Source organism: Ascaphus truei, chromosome 5, assembly GCF_040206685.1.
Source record: "Ascaphus truei isolate aAscTru1 chromosome 5, aAscTru1.hap1, whole genome shotgun sequence".
In the NCBI taxonomy this organism is placed as follows: Eukaryota; Metazoa; Chordata; class Amphibia; order Anura; family Ascaphidae; genus Ascaphus; species Ascaphus truei.
Window position 1 is genome coordinate 292,244,180 of NC_134487.1, and position 15,416 is coordinate 292,259,595.

General features: G+C 44.8%; 1 protein-coding gene across 3 annotated transcripts in view; it reads left to right on the top strand.

Moving 5' to 3' along the window:
• Nucleotides 1–15,416, top strand: part of KDM7A (lysine demethylase 7A) — a 76,755-nt gene that overhangs the window by 28,697 nt on the left and 32,642 nt on the right. For all 3 annotated transcript variants that reach the window (XM_075602668.1, XM_075602667.1, XM_075602669.1), the window contains exon 2: nucleotides 1,539–1,624. In XM_075602668.1, coding sequence (XP_075458783.1) covers nucleotides 1,539–1,624 — 86 coding nt within the window. The remainder of the gene's footprint in view (nucleotides 1–1,538; nucleotides 1,625–15,416) is intronic.

Consider the following 15,416-nt stretch of genomic DNA (forward strand, 5'->3'; position numbering starts at 1 on the left):
AGGCCTCTCAACTTGCCGGTACGCAAAAACTTGGATTTAAAGATCCCACATCTGATGGAACATAAGCTAAAAAGTCAAGTGTGCACCATAATGTCAGGCCTCTGTTAATTGAAAAACTCAGTTGGCATCTTCTATGTCCTAACTGGTTTTGCCGCAAGTGCTCCCCATTCTCGTATTTTTAGCTGCATAGCTGTAGAAAGCTAGATGTATTCATTTAACTATGCAATGACCAGGAGAGAGCAGGGCTGGTTTAATTTCTAGGCTGCTACCTAGAATGGCAAATTTTGACTAAAAAGGGAAGAGGAGGATGGTGGAGTCAGCAGGAGGGGGTCTGAGTGTGTCCCAGCAGTCCAACCCGGAAGACTTCCGGTGTCTGCCGCCCCCCCCCCTCCCCCACAGCTATGTAGGGACTAAGTGGGGGATGAGGGAGAATGAGAGATGGGGGAAGAATGAGGAGGGGGGGGGGGTTGTGGGGATTGTCGGGCTTGGGCAACTCCCACCAATATACAAAATATTCACAAATACAGTTGCAAATTACAGGGTTGTTTTGCCTTCGTTCTATATATTGGGGGAGGAGTTGGTGGAACTTGATTGTGTAACAATGCAATGATACAGACGTCACTTGTATATATTTGATGTTGTATATGCAGAAAGTTAGAAAAAAATCTATTGGGTATAAAAATGTATTTAAAAAAAAAAAAACATAGTTTACGTGGCAGATAACAATTTGGTTTGTCTCCCCCTACAACCCCCCCCCCCCCCCCCGAAAGTTCATTGTGTAGGGGGGACCGCAAGCGTGAAGGTTCGCCTAGGGCGCCAAATTCCCTGGGAGAAAGATTCTCCCATTGTGTTGCACCGGCTTCTCTGCCTATCTCAAAACGTTGTCCTACTTAATAGGGGAATTTGGCAAATATGGTATCAGATAATAAGTTGTTGGATTTATTGGAATCATTGATTGTCTGTCATTGTGTTCTGTACATGGGGTGACACTTCACTTCTTGCAAAGCTCTCACTTCCAATGTGTTTCCTGATGGCCATTCCCCAGTGCTGGCGGCTGCACTAAGTGCTTCCCTTGACCGTTTTTGGCTTTTATGCAAACACAGTTTATGTGCGCAGTTCCTCCTTCATAATTCATGCAGTGGCATTTTTCATCTCTTCACCACCCTTCCATGTGGCTAATATTAATTATTTTCTGTCCAGCCCATTTAGATCGTTACTTGTTTTATATCTCTATCTACTAAATAACATAGTTTAGTTTTTTTTGGTAATGCGTTTTTTTGTTTTTAAGCACAAACCAGAGCTATAAGTTATTACATGTTGTAATAATAATAGCAGGTTCTTGTCTTGTATAGTTGATAAGTTAATTCCATGGCTGTGCATCACATGCCTTTTGCTGCCAGGGTGCCTGCAGCGTATATGTTAGCAATGCGTTGCAAGATCCCCTGCAAGTAAAAGATTTCTTCATCATTAAAAAACAAAAAATAAAAAAAACAATTGTCAGCCCGTAATTAAACATCCTCTCCTTGGTTTACTTACAGCTGTGTCAAAGTTGAGGAGCACGAGGCAGCTGACATTGACCTGTATCAGTGTCCCAACTGTGAAGTTCTTCATGGATCCTCCCAGTGTAAGTATATGCTGCCAAAGAGGCTGATGGATTTGGGAGGAAGTGCTTTCCATCCACAACAGCTCCATTCCCGCTGCCAGATGAATATATTCTCTGTGGTAGACGAGTGTTGATGAGTTGGTGTTTTGATTCCCCCCCCCCCCCAATGTAATTTTATTTGCAGGTTTCAATTGGATACAGAAAGTAAAAAGGAAACATCCAGGACCACATCAAACATTTTCGCGTTGTATAACATATGTGTCAATCAAGCCCACTTTTCAATTACATTTGAACAGTAATGATGGAGTCAAATTAACAGTTACTAATAACAAATTTAAATAATAAATAGGCCAGACAAATACAGAGAAAGGGGGTGAGGGGGTGTGGAGAAATCACCCGTAGTTTTTTTAACTTGTCTATTTCCAGTACCTAATATCTATAAGAAATACTCACTATTCCAGGCCTTGCCAGAACATCCTGGGGGGAGGGGGGGGGGGGTTTGGGGATCGAGTTTTCCATCCTATATAAAGCTCAGGTCTCTATTGTCTCTCTGTCCCCTTTCTCCGGTAATGTGTTTTGCTTTTAAACACAATCCTTAGGAGCTTGAAAATTATTACCATAGTTAATTTTAAAGGAGCAATCCAAGCTGGCTGTTAATAAATATATATTTTATTTATTTGAAACATGTGATTGAAGCAGAGGGTCTCTGGAGCTGAACCCCATTCATTGGTTTTGGGGCTCCCCTGCTTCCAGAGATACAGACTTCCAAAGAGGGTGCCCGGCCAAGAGGAAGCCACACCGGATGACGTCCCGGCTTCCTATTGGCTCGCAGGACGCAGGAGCTTTCAAAAACGTCCATTACGTGAGCCCCAGCTAGCGAGCCAGAGTGGCTACCGGCACCCTCTACGGATTAGAGTATCTCTGGAAGCAGGGGATTCCTGGAGCTGTAATGAATGGGTTTCAGCTCCGGAGCCCCCAGCTTCACTCCTGTGTAACACAAAACGCCAGCTTTCATCATTGGAAGAATTGAATTAGTAGAATTTTTGGAGGAAAAAAAACATATATTTTTTTTTCTTAGTGAACAGGTGAAAAAATCAGTGCACAACTAAAAAGAATTCGTGAAATAAAATATATATATAATAAATAAATTACGTGACCTTTATGGAGCGTCTGCAGCTATGGTTATAGGGATGGCTCAAGGACCCCCAGGAACTAACAGATAAAAACACAAAAAACACAGCGCAAGACGCTCATAGTGCAATTAAAAGTTATATTAACATTAGCAGTGAATAAGATAAGTAATGTGCGTACATCAAATTGATTTTAAACAAGCATTTCTGGGATATTTTACCCAAACACCAAGTGTTGGACGCACGCCAACAAGCTTCTGACCCAGCAAACTTGCGCTATTATCGGCGAAAATCTTCCGGTGACGTCACCAACCAGGAAGTGCCTGAACGGAGGAGGGAGAGCAGAAGCTTGTTGGCGTGCGTCCCCCTTTGAAACAGCTGTCCCGTGTGAGCTGAGAACGTGCTGGACGCTTTGTGGGAGCAGGGACTGACTAAAGACCCCATACCTTACCCAAAGAGGAACCGGTGGCCACGAGGAAAATCTTCCTATACCTGTGACGACATCATATCCGGCTTTCACTTGGTGTTTGGGTAAAATATCCCAGAAATGCTTGTTTAAAATCAATTTGATGTACGCACATTACTTATCTTATTCACTGCTAATGTTAATATAACTTTTAATTGCACTATGAGCGTCTTGCGCTGTGTTTTTTGTGTTTTAATTTTTTTTTCTTAGCCTTTTTCTTTGTTTTGCAATGGATTTTATTTATGTAGCGGCAGCCATGTATGCATTATTTTAGAGATATTATGCGGGGTGACATACTGGAACAATAATACAAACGGGTAAAAGGATATAATGCATAAAAGTAAGGGGGGGGGGAGAGAAGGGGCGTCTGAAGTTCTTAAAATCCAATACATGTTTTTGCTTTTGTAATTTATTTTACTATCCAAATTTGAGACGTGTTGATTTTTAAACTCCAATATTCACAAGATTTTGCGGAAAACAAAATTAAAGTTGATTTATTTAAATATTCTTAAATGTGTATGTAGTTCCTCCCCCGTGGAGGGGGGCCCACATTTTTAAGAATATTTATATAATCAACTTCAACTTTTTAATATCTACTTGCATCATAAATATCTGATTCTGTTTTACATACATTCATAGATGGCAAAAGACAGATGTTCTTTTTCTTATTGGAGAGAAATTAACTATTTTGTTCAGATTGTAAGCTCTTTGAGGCAGGTTTCCCCTTTGCCTTATGTGGTCATCAACCTGTTGCATTTATCCCCATTGTTATTTAGATACCTTGCATTGTAATGATGTAAATCGCGGCATACGTCGGTGGCGTGGTGTAAATAAAATGATGCATACAAACATACATATGTTCAGAAAACGCGCCTTGTAGATGCGGCTTGTTTGGAAGAAGATATTCAGTATCTGCCTTTTGCACGCTCTGTGATTTAGAAAATCTCACATTCTGATTTCATCTTCTGCGACCCGGAGATGTCTCTTCTCTTTTGAGTAATTTTTGAAGTAAGGCTGCATTTCCCTAGAGCAGGGGGTGGCCAACTTCAGTCCTCAAGGGTCACCAACAGGTCGGATTTGTAGGATATCCCTGCTTCAGCACAGGTGGCTCAGTTAATGACTGAGCCACCTTTTTTAAGGATATCCTTAACCTGACCTGTTGGTGGCCTTTGAGGACTGAAGTTGGCCTGCCCTAGAGGGTTACTATGTAAAACTAAAGGAAATAATTATTGTGCAAAGCATTAAAAGCTGCCTACTTGGAGACACAAATGTGTTGAATACAGAATCCCAGGTTGCATCTTGACATTCTTATAATATATTGCAAATAAGTGATATTTTTTTGTGCACATTCACATGTTTCAGACAGCTCTGTAACCCTGCCTTTCCCCATTATCTCTTAGCATGCAGAGCTTCCACTGCAGCCAGGGATTCTGGGAAATTACATGCAAATGATACCCAAATTACAGTTCTGGACAGGCTTTTTGAAGTGAAATTTCTTTGCTGGCACCTACTAAGTTCTCAAAGGACACAGCTCCTTCATGGAGGAGCGCCGTCTGCTCATGCGCAGCACCGGCGGTGCCGTTCGCTCATGCGCAGAGACGTTTTACTTGCAACGCGTGTGCTCGGCACACACTCCGTCTTTTCTTTTTAACCTGGCTGTAGTAGTAAATGAGTACAGGCATACCCCGGTTTAAGGACACTCACTTTAAGTACACTCGCGAGTAAGGGCATATTGCCCAATAGGCAAACGGCAGCTCGCGCATGCGCCTGTCGGCACGTTCTGAACAGCAACACCGGCTCCCTACCTGTACCGGAGCTGTGCGCAAGCGGGGAGACTGAGTCTGTTACACATGCGTTATTTACATCAGTTATGCACGTGTATGACGATTGCAGTACAGTGGAAAGGGACTAGGGCGCTCCTAAAGGCTCACTCAGGATGTCTAATATATTAATGGGGCACACAATAACACAATATATCAAAATGTCAAAAAGAAAAATAATACATAAATAAAATAAAATAATACTGGCCCGTCAAGGAATATGCAGCTCTACCCAAGAAGGTTCGTCCCAGCGATCCTCAGAGAATATTTCTTTGTTTTGCGCTCCCCTACTCTTTCTTCCAAGAGTACAGTACATGCATCAATAAGTGGGGGAAAAGGTAGTGCTTCACTTTAAGTACATTTTCGCTTTACATACATGCTCTGGTCCCATTATGTACGTTAATGCGGGGTATGCCTGTAATGGTTTTTTTTACTCAATATTTTGACCCAGTGTTATCAATTGTAAGCAAGAGTGTGTTTATAATTTTTGCTTCCTAACACAAATGCCTTGTGGCACATAAAGACATGTAAGGACAAAACACCTCCCAGAGCACATGAGCTCTGGTATTTAACCAGCATCTCACATGCTCAGTTGGGCTCTTCCCCCATATGAACCTTCAGCATTTAAAAATATTTCAGAACTGGTGCACAGTGATAAAGGGTCCCTAGGGAAACAAAAACAAACAACTTGTTTGAATGACTGCAGTTATATTGGTTGTCCAAAAAAAGTGTGTCTTATTGTTCACGCAATAGAAGCTCTTAATGGCAGTAATCACCCAATGTGTAACTTTAGCAGAGAGACAGGCCGTCTGCATTCCCTTTTTGGTAAAGGAAAATTGATTATTCTAGAATGTTAAGCATGGCACTCTGAAATGGGAATTCATTGTAATGGGTATATAACCTGATCATTGATTCTGTAACAGTCTGCTGTTCCTCTTCTAATGAAACACAAGTAATGTGGCTGTGGAAGCTGTGGAGTAAAGAGCTCCTGTGTCTAATGGATTTAGTCTTTGAAAATTAAATCCGTGGATAATAGATTTGGCTGAATAACCTGTGAAATGAAGTGATCTAAAGACTTATAATGTGTGTTACTGCTTTTGAGATGCATTTGCACTGTACAGCCTTTGGATCCACTGTTTATTCTGATCACATACTTAATTGTGCTGGTCTTCATTATTATTGTTAAAATGTCATGTCCTAGCAATAATGCAAAAGCATGCCATTAACTGTATGTGTGCTGTTGCGCTATTTCAGAGAACAATGCAGAGCAGCGCTTCCGGCTTATGGATTCACTCCATAGTTGCAAGTGGTTTGTTGAAAAGTGTCATACAACCCTTTGCATGCTAAAATGTCATGTTTCATTATAGTAATGAAATGTCACTTGTGAGCACATTCACATCTCAGACAGGTCTGCTGCCCTGCTTTTCACCAGTATTTCTTGGCACACTTCCGCTCAGCAACTGTCATCAAAAAGCAAGTGCACAAGTTATAACCATAAAATATAAAAATACTTCACCCAAACCAAATTGGGAAAAGAAGACTCGGCGCTGCAATGATGGTAGTCAAAAAGATTGTATTGGAACCACAAACATCCAACGTTTTGGTCCAACTGTGAGACCTTCCTCAAGGTCCATACCCTGAGGAAGGTCCTATAGTGGAACCAAAATGTTCGATGTTTGTGCTTCCAATACAATCTTTTTGACTACCATCATTGCAGCCCGAGTCTTCTTTTCCCAATTTGGTTTGGGTGAAGTATTTTTATATTTTATGGTTATAACTTGTGCACTTGCTTTTTTTTATGACTGTTGCTATGCTGAGGTGTGTCTACTATTTATATTTGTAACATATGCCAACCACTGAAGTAACTTAATGTGAACCACATTTCAGTGCCATCTACCACTTGACCCAATCCAGATACTGAGACCAAGTGTATTGAGTGTAACCTGAATGAAGGATGGCAAACGGTACAAGAATAATTATTCTCGTACTACCTGTCACTCTTAACACCTTTTTTTAGCTAGAAGACACATGGGCCGACAACACGTTGAGATTTACGATGGAGTAGACTGGCTAGCGGCCATGCACCAGCTGGAATGGACATGATCGGTATTGCAGAGCAGACAGCTGCTGTCCCATGTCTCATCCGAGACAGATTTCTGAAGTGGTCATTGTAATAACGGACATCGGTGCATGTAAGCCCCTGCATTCTCTGCTCCTTTGGGGTCGACCAGCATAACTTTACAGAACACTGATTATTTCCACAGCAGGGATGAGATGATTATTACGTTTTTACATTTTTTTTATCAAAGCCTTTGGGCCTTGAAAATATATTGTAACACTGACATGCTAGTGCTGTATGTCAAGGTAACAGGATTTCTCCTCCCACCCCCCTGCCAACTACCACTTCACTACCAGCATGCCACAGGAACTAGTGATGTTTTTTATTTATTCTGAACCTGACCTTTCAACTTGTACATTGTCCGTGCTGCTTCCATCCTTTAATTAAACGGGCTGTTACTGCTACTAGGAAGAATCCACAATTTTTTTCCCCCCTACCTTGCTACCAGAGGTGCCTTGCATTTAGTTGCTAGGCAGTACATTGCCGACCTCCAACAGGGAAGCTGTTGGCGGAAAGGTGGATTCATGCACCACACTACAAAAAATTGTCATTTCATTGCAGTGAGTAAAACAGCAACACGGAGCCTGAAGCAGGGGAGCCTGGTTCAAATCCCGGTGTTGGCTGCTTGTAACCTTGGGCAAGTCACTTTTATCTCCCTGTGGCTCCGGCATAAAAAAAATATATTTAAGCTTTTTGGGAAAGGGACTCTTGCCTGCAAAAATCATATGTACAGCACTACATACACTGTCGGGACCTATTTAAATATAACAGGGTTTTTCTTTATATAGCGCTGCTATTACTCATTCACATACGGCACACCTGTGAGCATGCGACCTGCATGCAGGACAAGGGTTAATACACAGCTCTCGAGCTGGCCCACTTTTGACCTTCCGCAAAGGTCCATCAAATGAACTATATCTCCCCTCACTCCGTCCCAATATATCATCTTTCACAAACACACTGGTGAGCACGTGACTTAGATATGCAACCAGGGTTAATACACACGGCTACTCTAGCCAGCTCGCCTTTCTCCTCTGCAAGGTACTTTCAATGAGGTAATATTTACCCCTTACTAGATTGCAATCATATCTATACGTTGCTACAACCCATGAAATATCAAATATAGTTATTTGCAGAGTGTAAGGTCCCTGTTTATTAAAGAAAAACTATGCACATCTGTTGCAAAATGTGTCCGAAAATGTAAATACTCTCTACAAAGCGTGTAACTAGTTCAATCAGAGGCTAAAGCATCACTTATTAGAGTTTGGCTTTAATATACAAAGACAGTGCTTGGCTTACATAAGATTATTACAAGAACCATAGTCACAATAAATGCAGAACCGTTTCTTAAAACAAAAGGCTAAAACAAGCGTAATCTCTGTACTGTACGTTACTATTTGTCCTAGGTCTTTCCCAGAGACGTCACTGGAGTAGAGCAGGGGTGTGCAAACTGGGGGACATGCCCCCCCCAGGAGGGTTGCGGGATTTTTTTTGGGGGGGTTGTGGGCGGTTGCAGAGGCCCCGCACTCTTCCCCAAGGCATTTCATTTAAATGCCTGGGGATCACGCGGGCCTCTGTAACCTACTTGCCAGGATTCAGAAACCTTGTGCTGTCGCCATGGCAACACGGCGTCAAATGACACCGAGGGGCCATGTGACTTCACCCGCAGCGTCATTTGACGTCAGTAAAAAAGTAAGGGGGCGCGAGCACCTGGGGGAGCAGGCAGAGGGGCACAGCTCAAAGTTTGCGCTTCAATGGAGTAGAGGATAAATTCACGTCTGATCCCAAAACACTTGTTGAATTCTGATTTTCTATTCAAACATGCCAACACTTATGCCCAGATCCTCTTGCATTGAAACACACAAGACCCACCCCTGTCGTAAATCAGCTACTTGGTGCCATTTATGACTTAAGAAAAAAAAACATTTTCTCCTGATGTTTAAAAGTCTGCAACCTGCGACAACAGTGTTTGCAGCTTCCTGTTGGGTGGCTATTTAAATTCCCATTAAAAACTAGGAAGTAATACCGCTTCAGCTGTAAGATCAAAGAAACACCTTGGATAGCCATTAAGGTACATTTTTCGCCATTGCTAATCACCTCAGAAGAGGCGCAACCCTTAAGCCTTTCTTTTTTTTTTTTTTTTTGCTGTTGCTGTCTTTAATAATAGAATGTCTGTAATAATTTACTCTGTGTGTGATAGATAACATGACATGCTTCATTGATAAGCAACCTAAGCTTATTAAAAGCTCTCACATACAGTATCTCATTGCTGCTATAACCCCCGTTCAGAGAAACAAGTCCAAATGTTATAGTTGAATTGAAAACATATTAACTATAGCAGGGCCACCGAAAGGCCAGGTTTTAAGGATATCCCTGCTTCAGTACAGGTGGCTCAATCAGTTGCTTAGGCAACGACTGAAAACCTGACCTGTTGATGGTCCTTGAGGACTGGAGTTGGCCACCCCTGAACTGTAGGGTCTCCCTTGTTAAATTATTTTTTTTGTTCTGAATCTCCTAATCATAATAAAACAGTCTCCTACCAGCTGTATGTAGGATACAAAGTGGGACCATGGAGAGCTGCTTACTTCTGAGGTCACAGGTGCCGAATACTGCTTTGTGATCTATAAAAACGTTTAAAATACTGCTGTATTCAGCACAATTTAATTGGGAAGGTGAAGTGTCATAAACTATTAAGATTAGATATTTTAAAAGAGTTTCCTTCTCCAACCCTCCGCACCCCCCCCCCCCAATAAAAAAATATATTTGGGTTTTATACTTTTTTTATTTTAATTTTATTTTTTTTACTCTTCCTTTTTGAAACATTTTTCTAATCTAAACCCTCGTATGCTTTGTTGTGAAAATACTCGTGTGGTTTTCCTGCTAAAGAGATTTGTCATAGTTTCGTTTTCATAGATAATGTTGTAACTCTGCCCTGATCACTGGAACGTGCAGACGTTTGAAGCGTGTGTTCCTTAGTGGGGTAGCACCTCTCACAGGAGAAGCGTGTGTTCCTTAGTGGGGTAGCACCTCTCACAGGAGAAGCGTGTGTTCCTTAGTGGGGTTGCACCTCTCACAGGAGAAGCGTGTGTTCCTTAGTGGGGTAGCACCTCTCACAGGAGAAGCGTGTGTTCCTTAGTGGGGTAGCACCTCTCACAGGAGAAGCGTGTGTTCCTTAGTGGGGTAGCACCTCTCACAGGAGAAGCGTGTGTTCCTTAGTGGGGTAGCACCTCTCACAGGAGAAGCGTGTGTTCCTTAGTGGGGTAGCACCTCTCACAGGAGAAGCGTGTGTTCCTTAGTGGGGTAGCACCTCTCACAGGAGAAGCGTGTGTTCCTTAGTGGGGTAGCACCCCTCACAGGAGAAGCGTGTGTTCCTTAGTGGGGTAGCACCTCTCACAGGAGAAGCGTGTGTTCCTTAGTGGGGTAGCACCTCTCACAGGAGAAGCGTGTGTTCCTTAGTGGGGTAGCACCTCTCACAGGAGAAGCGTGTGTTCCTTAGTGGGGTAGCACCTCTCACAGGAGAAGCGTGTGTTCCTTAGTGGGGTAGCACCTCTCACAGGAGAAGCGTGTGTTCCTTAGTGGGGTAGCACCTCTCACAGGAGAAGCGTGTGTTCCTTAGTGGGGTAGCACCTCTCACAGGAGAAGCGTGTGTTCCTTAGTGGGGTAGCACCTCTCTCAGGAGAAGCGTGTGTTCCTTAGTGGGGTAGCACCTCTCTCAGGAGAAGCATGTGTTCCTTAGTGGGGTAGCACCTCTCACAGGAGAAGCGTGTGTTCCTTAGTGGGGTAGCACCTCTCACAGGAGAAGCGTGTGTTCCTTAGTGGGGTAGCACCTCTCACAGGAGAAGCGTGTGTTCCTTAGTGGGGTAGCACCTCTCACAGGAGAAGCGTGTGTTCCTTAGTGGGGTAGCACCTCTCACAGGAGAAGCGTGTGTTCCTTAGTGGGGTAGCACCTCTCACAGGAGAAGCGTGTGTTCCTTAGTGGGGTAGCACCTCTCTCAGGAGAAGCGTGTGTTCCTTAGTGGGGTAGCACCTCTCACAGGAGAAGCGTGTGTTCCTTAGTGGGGTAGCACCTCTCACAGGAGAAGCGTGTGTTCCTTAGTGGGGTAGCACCTCTCACAGGAGAAGCGTGTGTTCCTTAGTGGGGTAGCACCTCTCACAGGAGAAGCGTGTGTTCCTTAGTGGGGTCGCACCTCTCACAGGAGAAGCGTGTGTTCCTTAGTGGGGTAGCACCTCTCACAGGAGAAGCGTGTGTTCCTTAGTGGGGTAGCACCTCTCTCAGGAGAAGCGTGTGTTCCTTAGTGGGGTAGCACCTCTCTCAGGAGAAGCATGTGTTCCTTAGTGGGGTAGCACCTCTCACAGGAGAAGCGTGTGTTCCTTAGTGGGGTAGCACCTCTCACAGGAGAAGCGTGTGTTCCTTAGTGGGGTAGCACCTCTCACAGGAGAAGCGTGTGTTCCTTAGTGGGGTAGCACCTCTCACAGGAGAAGCGTGTGTTCCTTAGTGGGGTAGCACCTCTCACAGGAGAAGCGTGTGTTCCTTAGTGGGGTAGCACCTCTCACAGGAGAAGCGTGTGTTCCTTAGTGGGGTAGCACCTCTCTCAGGAGAAGCGTGTGTTCCTTAGTGGGGTAGCACCTCTCTCAGGAGAAGCATGTGTTCCTTAGTGGGGTAGCACCTCTCACAGGAGAAGCGTGTGTTCCTTAGTGGGGTAGCACCTCTCACAGGAGAAGCGTGTGTTCCTTAGTGGGGTAGCACCTCTCACAGGAGAAGCGTGTGTTCCTTAGTGGGGTAGCACCTCTCACAGGAGAAGCGTGTGTTCCTTAGTGGGGTAGCACCTCTCACAGGAGAAGCGTGTGTTCCTTAGTGGGCTAGCACCTCTCACAGGAGAAGCGTGTGTTCCTTAGTGGGGTAGCACCTCTCACAGGAGAAGCGTGTGTTCCTTAGTGGGGTAGCACCTCTCACAGGAGAAGCGTGTGTTCCTTAGTGGGGTAGCACCTCTCACAGGAGAAGCGTGTGTTCCTTAGTGGGGTAGCACCTCTCACAGGAGAAGCGTGTGTTCCTTAGTGGGGTAGCACCTCTCACAGGAGAAGCGTGTGTTCCTTAGTGGGGTAGCACCTCTCACAGGAGAAGCGTGTGTTCCTTAGTGGGGTAGCACCTCTCACAGGAGAAGTGTGAGTTCCTTAGTGGGGTAGCACCTCTCACAGGAGAAGCGTGTGTTCCTTAGTGGGGTAGCACCTCTCACAGGAGAAGCGTGTGTTCCTTAGTGGGGTAGCACCTCTCACAGGAGAAGCGTGTGTTCCTTAGTGGGGTAGCACCTCTCACAGGAGAAGCGTGTGTTCCTTAGTGGGGTAGCACCTCTCAGAGGAGAAGCGTGTGTTCCTTAGTGGGGTAGCACCTCTCACAGGAGAAGCGTGTGTTCCTTAGTGGGCTAGCACCTCTCACAGGAGAAGCGTGTGTTCCTTAGTGGGGTAGCACCTCTCACAGGAGAAGCGTGAGTTCCTTAGTGGGGTAGCACCTCTCACAGGAGAAGCGTGTGTTCCTTAGTGGGGTAGCACCTCTCACAGGAGAAGCGTGTGTTCCTTAGTGGGGTAGCACCTCTCACAGGAGAAGCGTGTGTTCCTTAGTGGGGTAGCACCTCTCACAGGAGAAGCGTGTGTTCCTTAGTGGGGTAGCACCTCTCACAGGAGAAGCGTGTGTTCCTTAGTGGGGTAGCACCTCTCACAGGAGAAGTGTGAGTTCCTTAGTGGGGTAGCACCTCTCACAGGAGAAGCGTGTGTTCCTTAGTGGGGTAGCACCTCTCACAGGAGAAGCGTGTGTTCCTTAGTGGGGTAGCACCTCTCACAGGAGAAGCGTGTGTTCCTTAGTGGGGTAGCACCTCTCACAGGAGAAGCGTGTGTTCCTTAGTGGGGTAGCACCTCTCACAGGAGAAGTGTGAGTTCCTTAGTGGGGTAGCACCTCTCACAGGAGAAGCGTGTGTTCCTTAGTGGGGTAGCACCTCTCACAGGAGAAGCGTGTGTTCCTTAGTGGGGTAGCACCTCTCACAGGAGAAGCGTGTGTTCCTTAGTGGGGTAGCACCTCTCACAGGAGAAGCGTGTGTTCCTTAGTGGGGTAGCACCTCTCAGAGGAGAAGCGTGTGTTCCTTAGTGGGGTAGCACCTCTCACAGGAGAAGCGTGTGTTCCTTAGTGGGCTAGCACCTCTCACAGGAGAAGCGTGTGTTCCTTAGTGGGGTAGCACCTCTCACAGGAGAAGTGTGAGTTCCTTAGTGGGGTAGCACCTCTCACAGGAGAAGCGTGTGTTCCTTAGTGGGGTAGCACCTCTCACAGGAGAAGTGTGTGTGCTCCGCAGCATGTCCTGGCAGTGCCTATCCTGATTATTTTGCCGTGAAAGTGAAAGAAGGCAGTCAGCCCCATGCACATGACCTTTAAAGTACCTTGACCTGATTTTGCTTATTTGAGTGAACTGCTTTAACTCAAATCTCTTGTTCTGGGAGCTGGTTTAGCAGCGGTGCCGAGTGACATAGGATTAAATTACTCTGTTTAACTCGTTGGCGCCGGTGCATTTAAATGCCTGCAACGGGCTGCGTGCCAACAGAATCCAACCGCCAGTAGCTAGAGGCTGTAATAGATTTGTTTTTTGTTATTGTAAAATTACATGCCAGATGAGGTCACTCTGCTCCCCAGTCCTCTCGCACACGCCTGGCAAGCACAGTCCTTTTATCCCTTACCCCAGTTACAAATGTCAGCTACTCATTGTTTCTTTATACCAACCCTTCATAGTACACAGTGCTAATGATACTGTAGTCCTTGCTGTGAATTTACAGCCTCCGTCTTACTTCACAACAAGGGTACGCAAACATTTGCAGCTGCGCCCCCGGTGCTCGCGCCCCCCCCTTACCTCCGTTCCCTGCGTCAAATGACACCTTGCCATGGCGACAGGCGTCAAATGACGGCGCGGAGTCATTTGGCAACGCGTCAGCAGCCGTCTGAATCTCGGTAAGTAATAGTTTGCAGAGGCGTCACGTGAGCGCGGGGCTTCTGCAACCACCACGCCCCCCCCCTACAAAAATCTCCCCCACCCCCCAGTTTGCGCACCGCTGCTTGACAACATCTACTTTGACTTCTGAGAAAGTTAAACAGTTGTGCATGTCGCCCCTGCTCTACCGTTTAACAGTTCTCATTAATATTTAACAAAGAATATATTGGATATACAGTATGTGGAGTCATAGTGGCTGAGCCACTGATTGAGCCACCTGTGCTGAAGCAGGGATATCATTAAAACCTGACCGGTTGGTGGCCCTTGAGGACTGGAGTTGGCCACCCCTGTCTTAGTGTATAATACTGTTGATGCAGTTTTCACAAGTTGGTTGGATGTAACTAGAAGCTTCCAGTCACTAGAGGTACATTCCCAGGACCTATGGAAAATGATCCAGAGTTTGCAGAGTAATTAAGCTGGTGTATGTGTACGTTTATCTTGAAGATGGGTTAATGACATTTGTATTTCATCGTGATATGCTCAGGAGTATGAACAGACTCAGGATCATGGCGAAATCTAAGATTGTGACTTTTTTTTTTTTTACACTTCTATATTCTCTCTAAGTGCTCTTATTGTGTTCTTAATTCTGCAGTGCCCCTCACTGGAACTCATGGGGGGTTAGCTGCAAGCTTTCTTCAACACTCTCAGTACCTGCCAGAGGCTCCTATATTCTGCTGTAGGGCTGTGCGGTAGTGAACTGTAATCCATTTTGGTTTATCTTCTCTTTGGAGCGGACCAATAAACTTGTATTACTTAAATTCCTTATGTCCATTTACTGTGGGTTTATTAAGCAGATTCAAAGGGATCTGCAGTGGCGAGAAAAAGTTTGTGAACCCCAAAGATAATGACGGAAGTTGCATAGTTTATCCATGATAACCTTCTTGAATTAAAGCCAGCTTTTTCTTAAATATCCAATATGGTTTATATTAACCAATTTCATGTATTTTGAAATACAATGATGCATGAATTAAACAATGAGTAATTAAGAGTCATGGTATATGCAAAAGTAAGTCTAGAAAGGGTTGCAAAACAATTTCTAAGGATTTGGGGCTCCACCAATTCACTGTCAGACAGTCTATAAATGGAGAAAGTTCAAGACCACGGTCACTCTACCCAGGAGCAGTCATCCTACCAAAATCTCTCCAAGAACAAACTGACAAATCATCCAGGAAGTTACAAAGAACCCCAGAATAGCATCCAAGGATCTAGAGGCCACTCTCGCCTTAACTAATGTGAGTGTTCATTACACAACT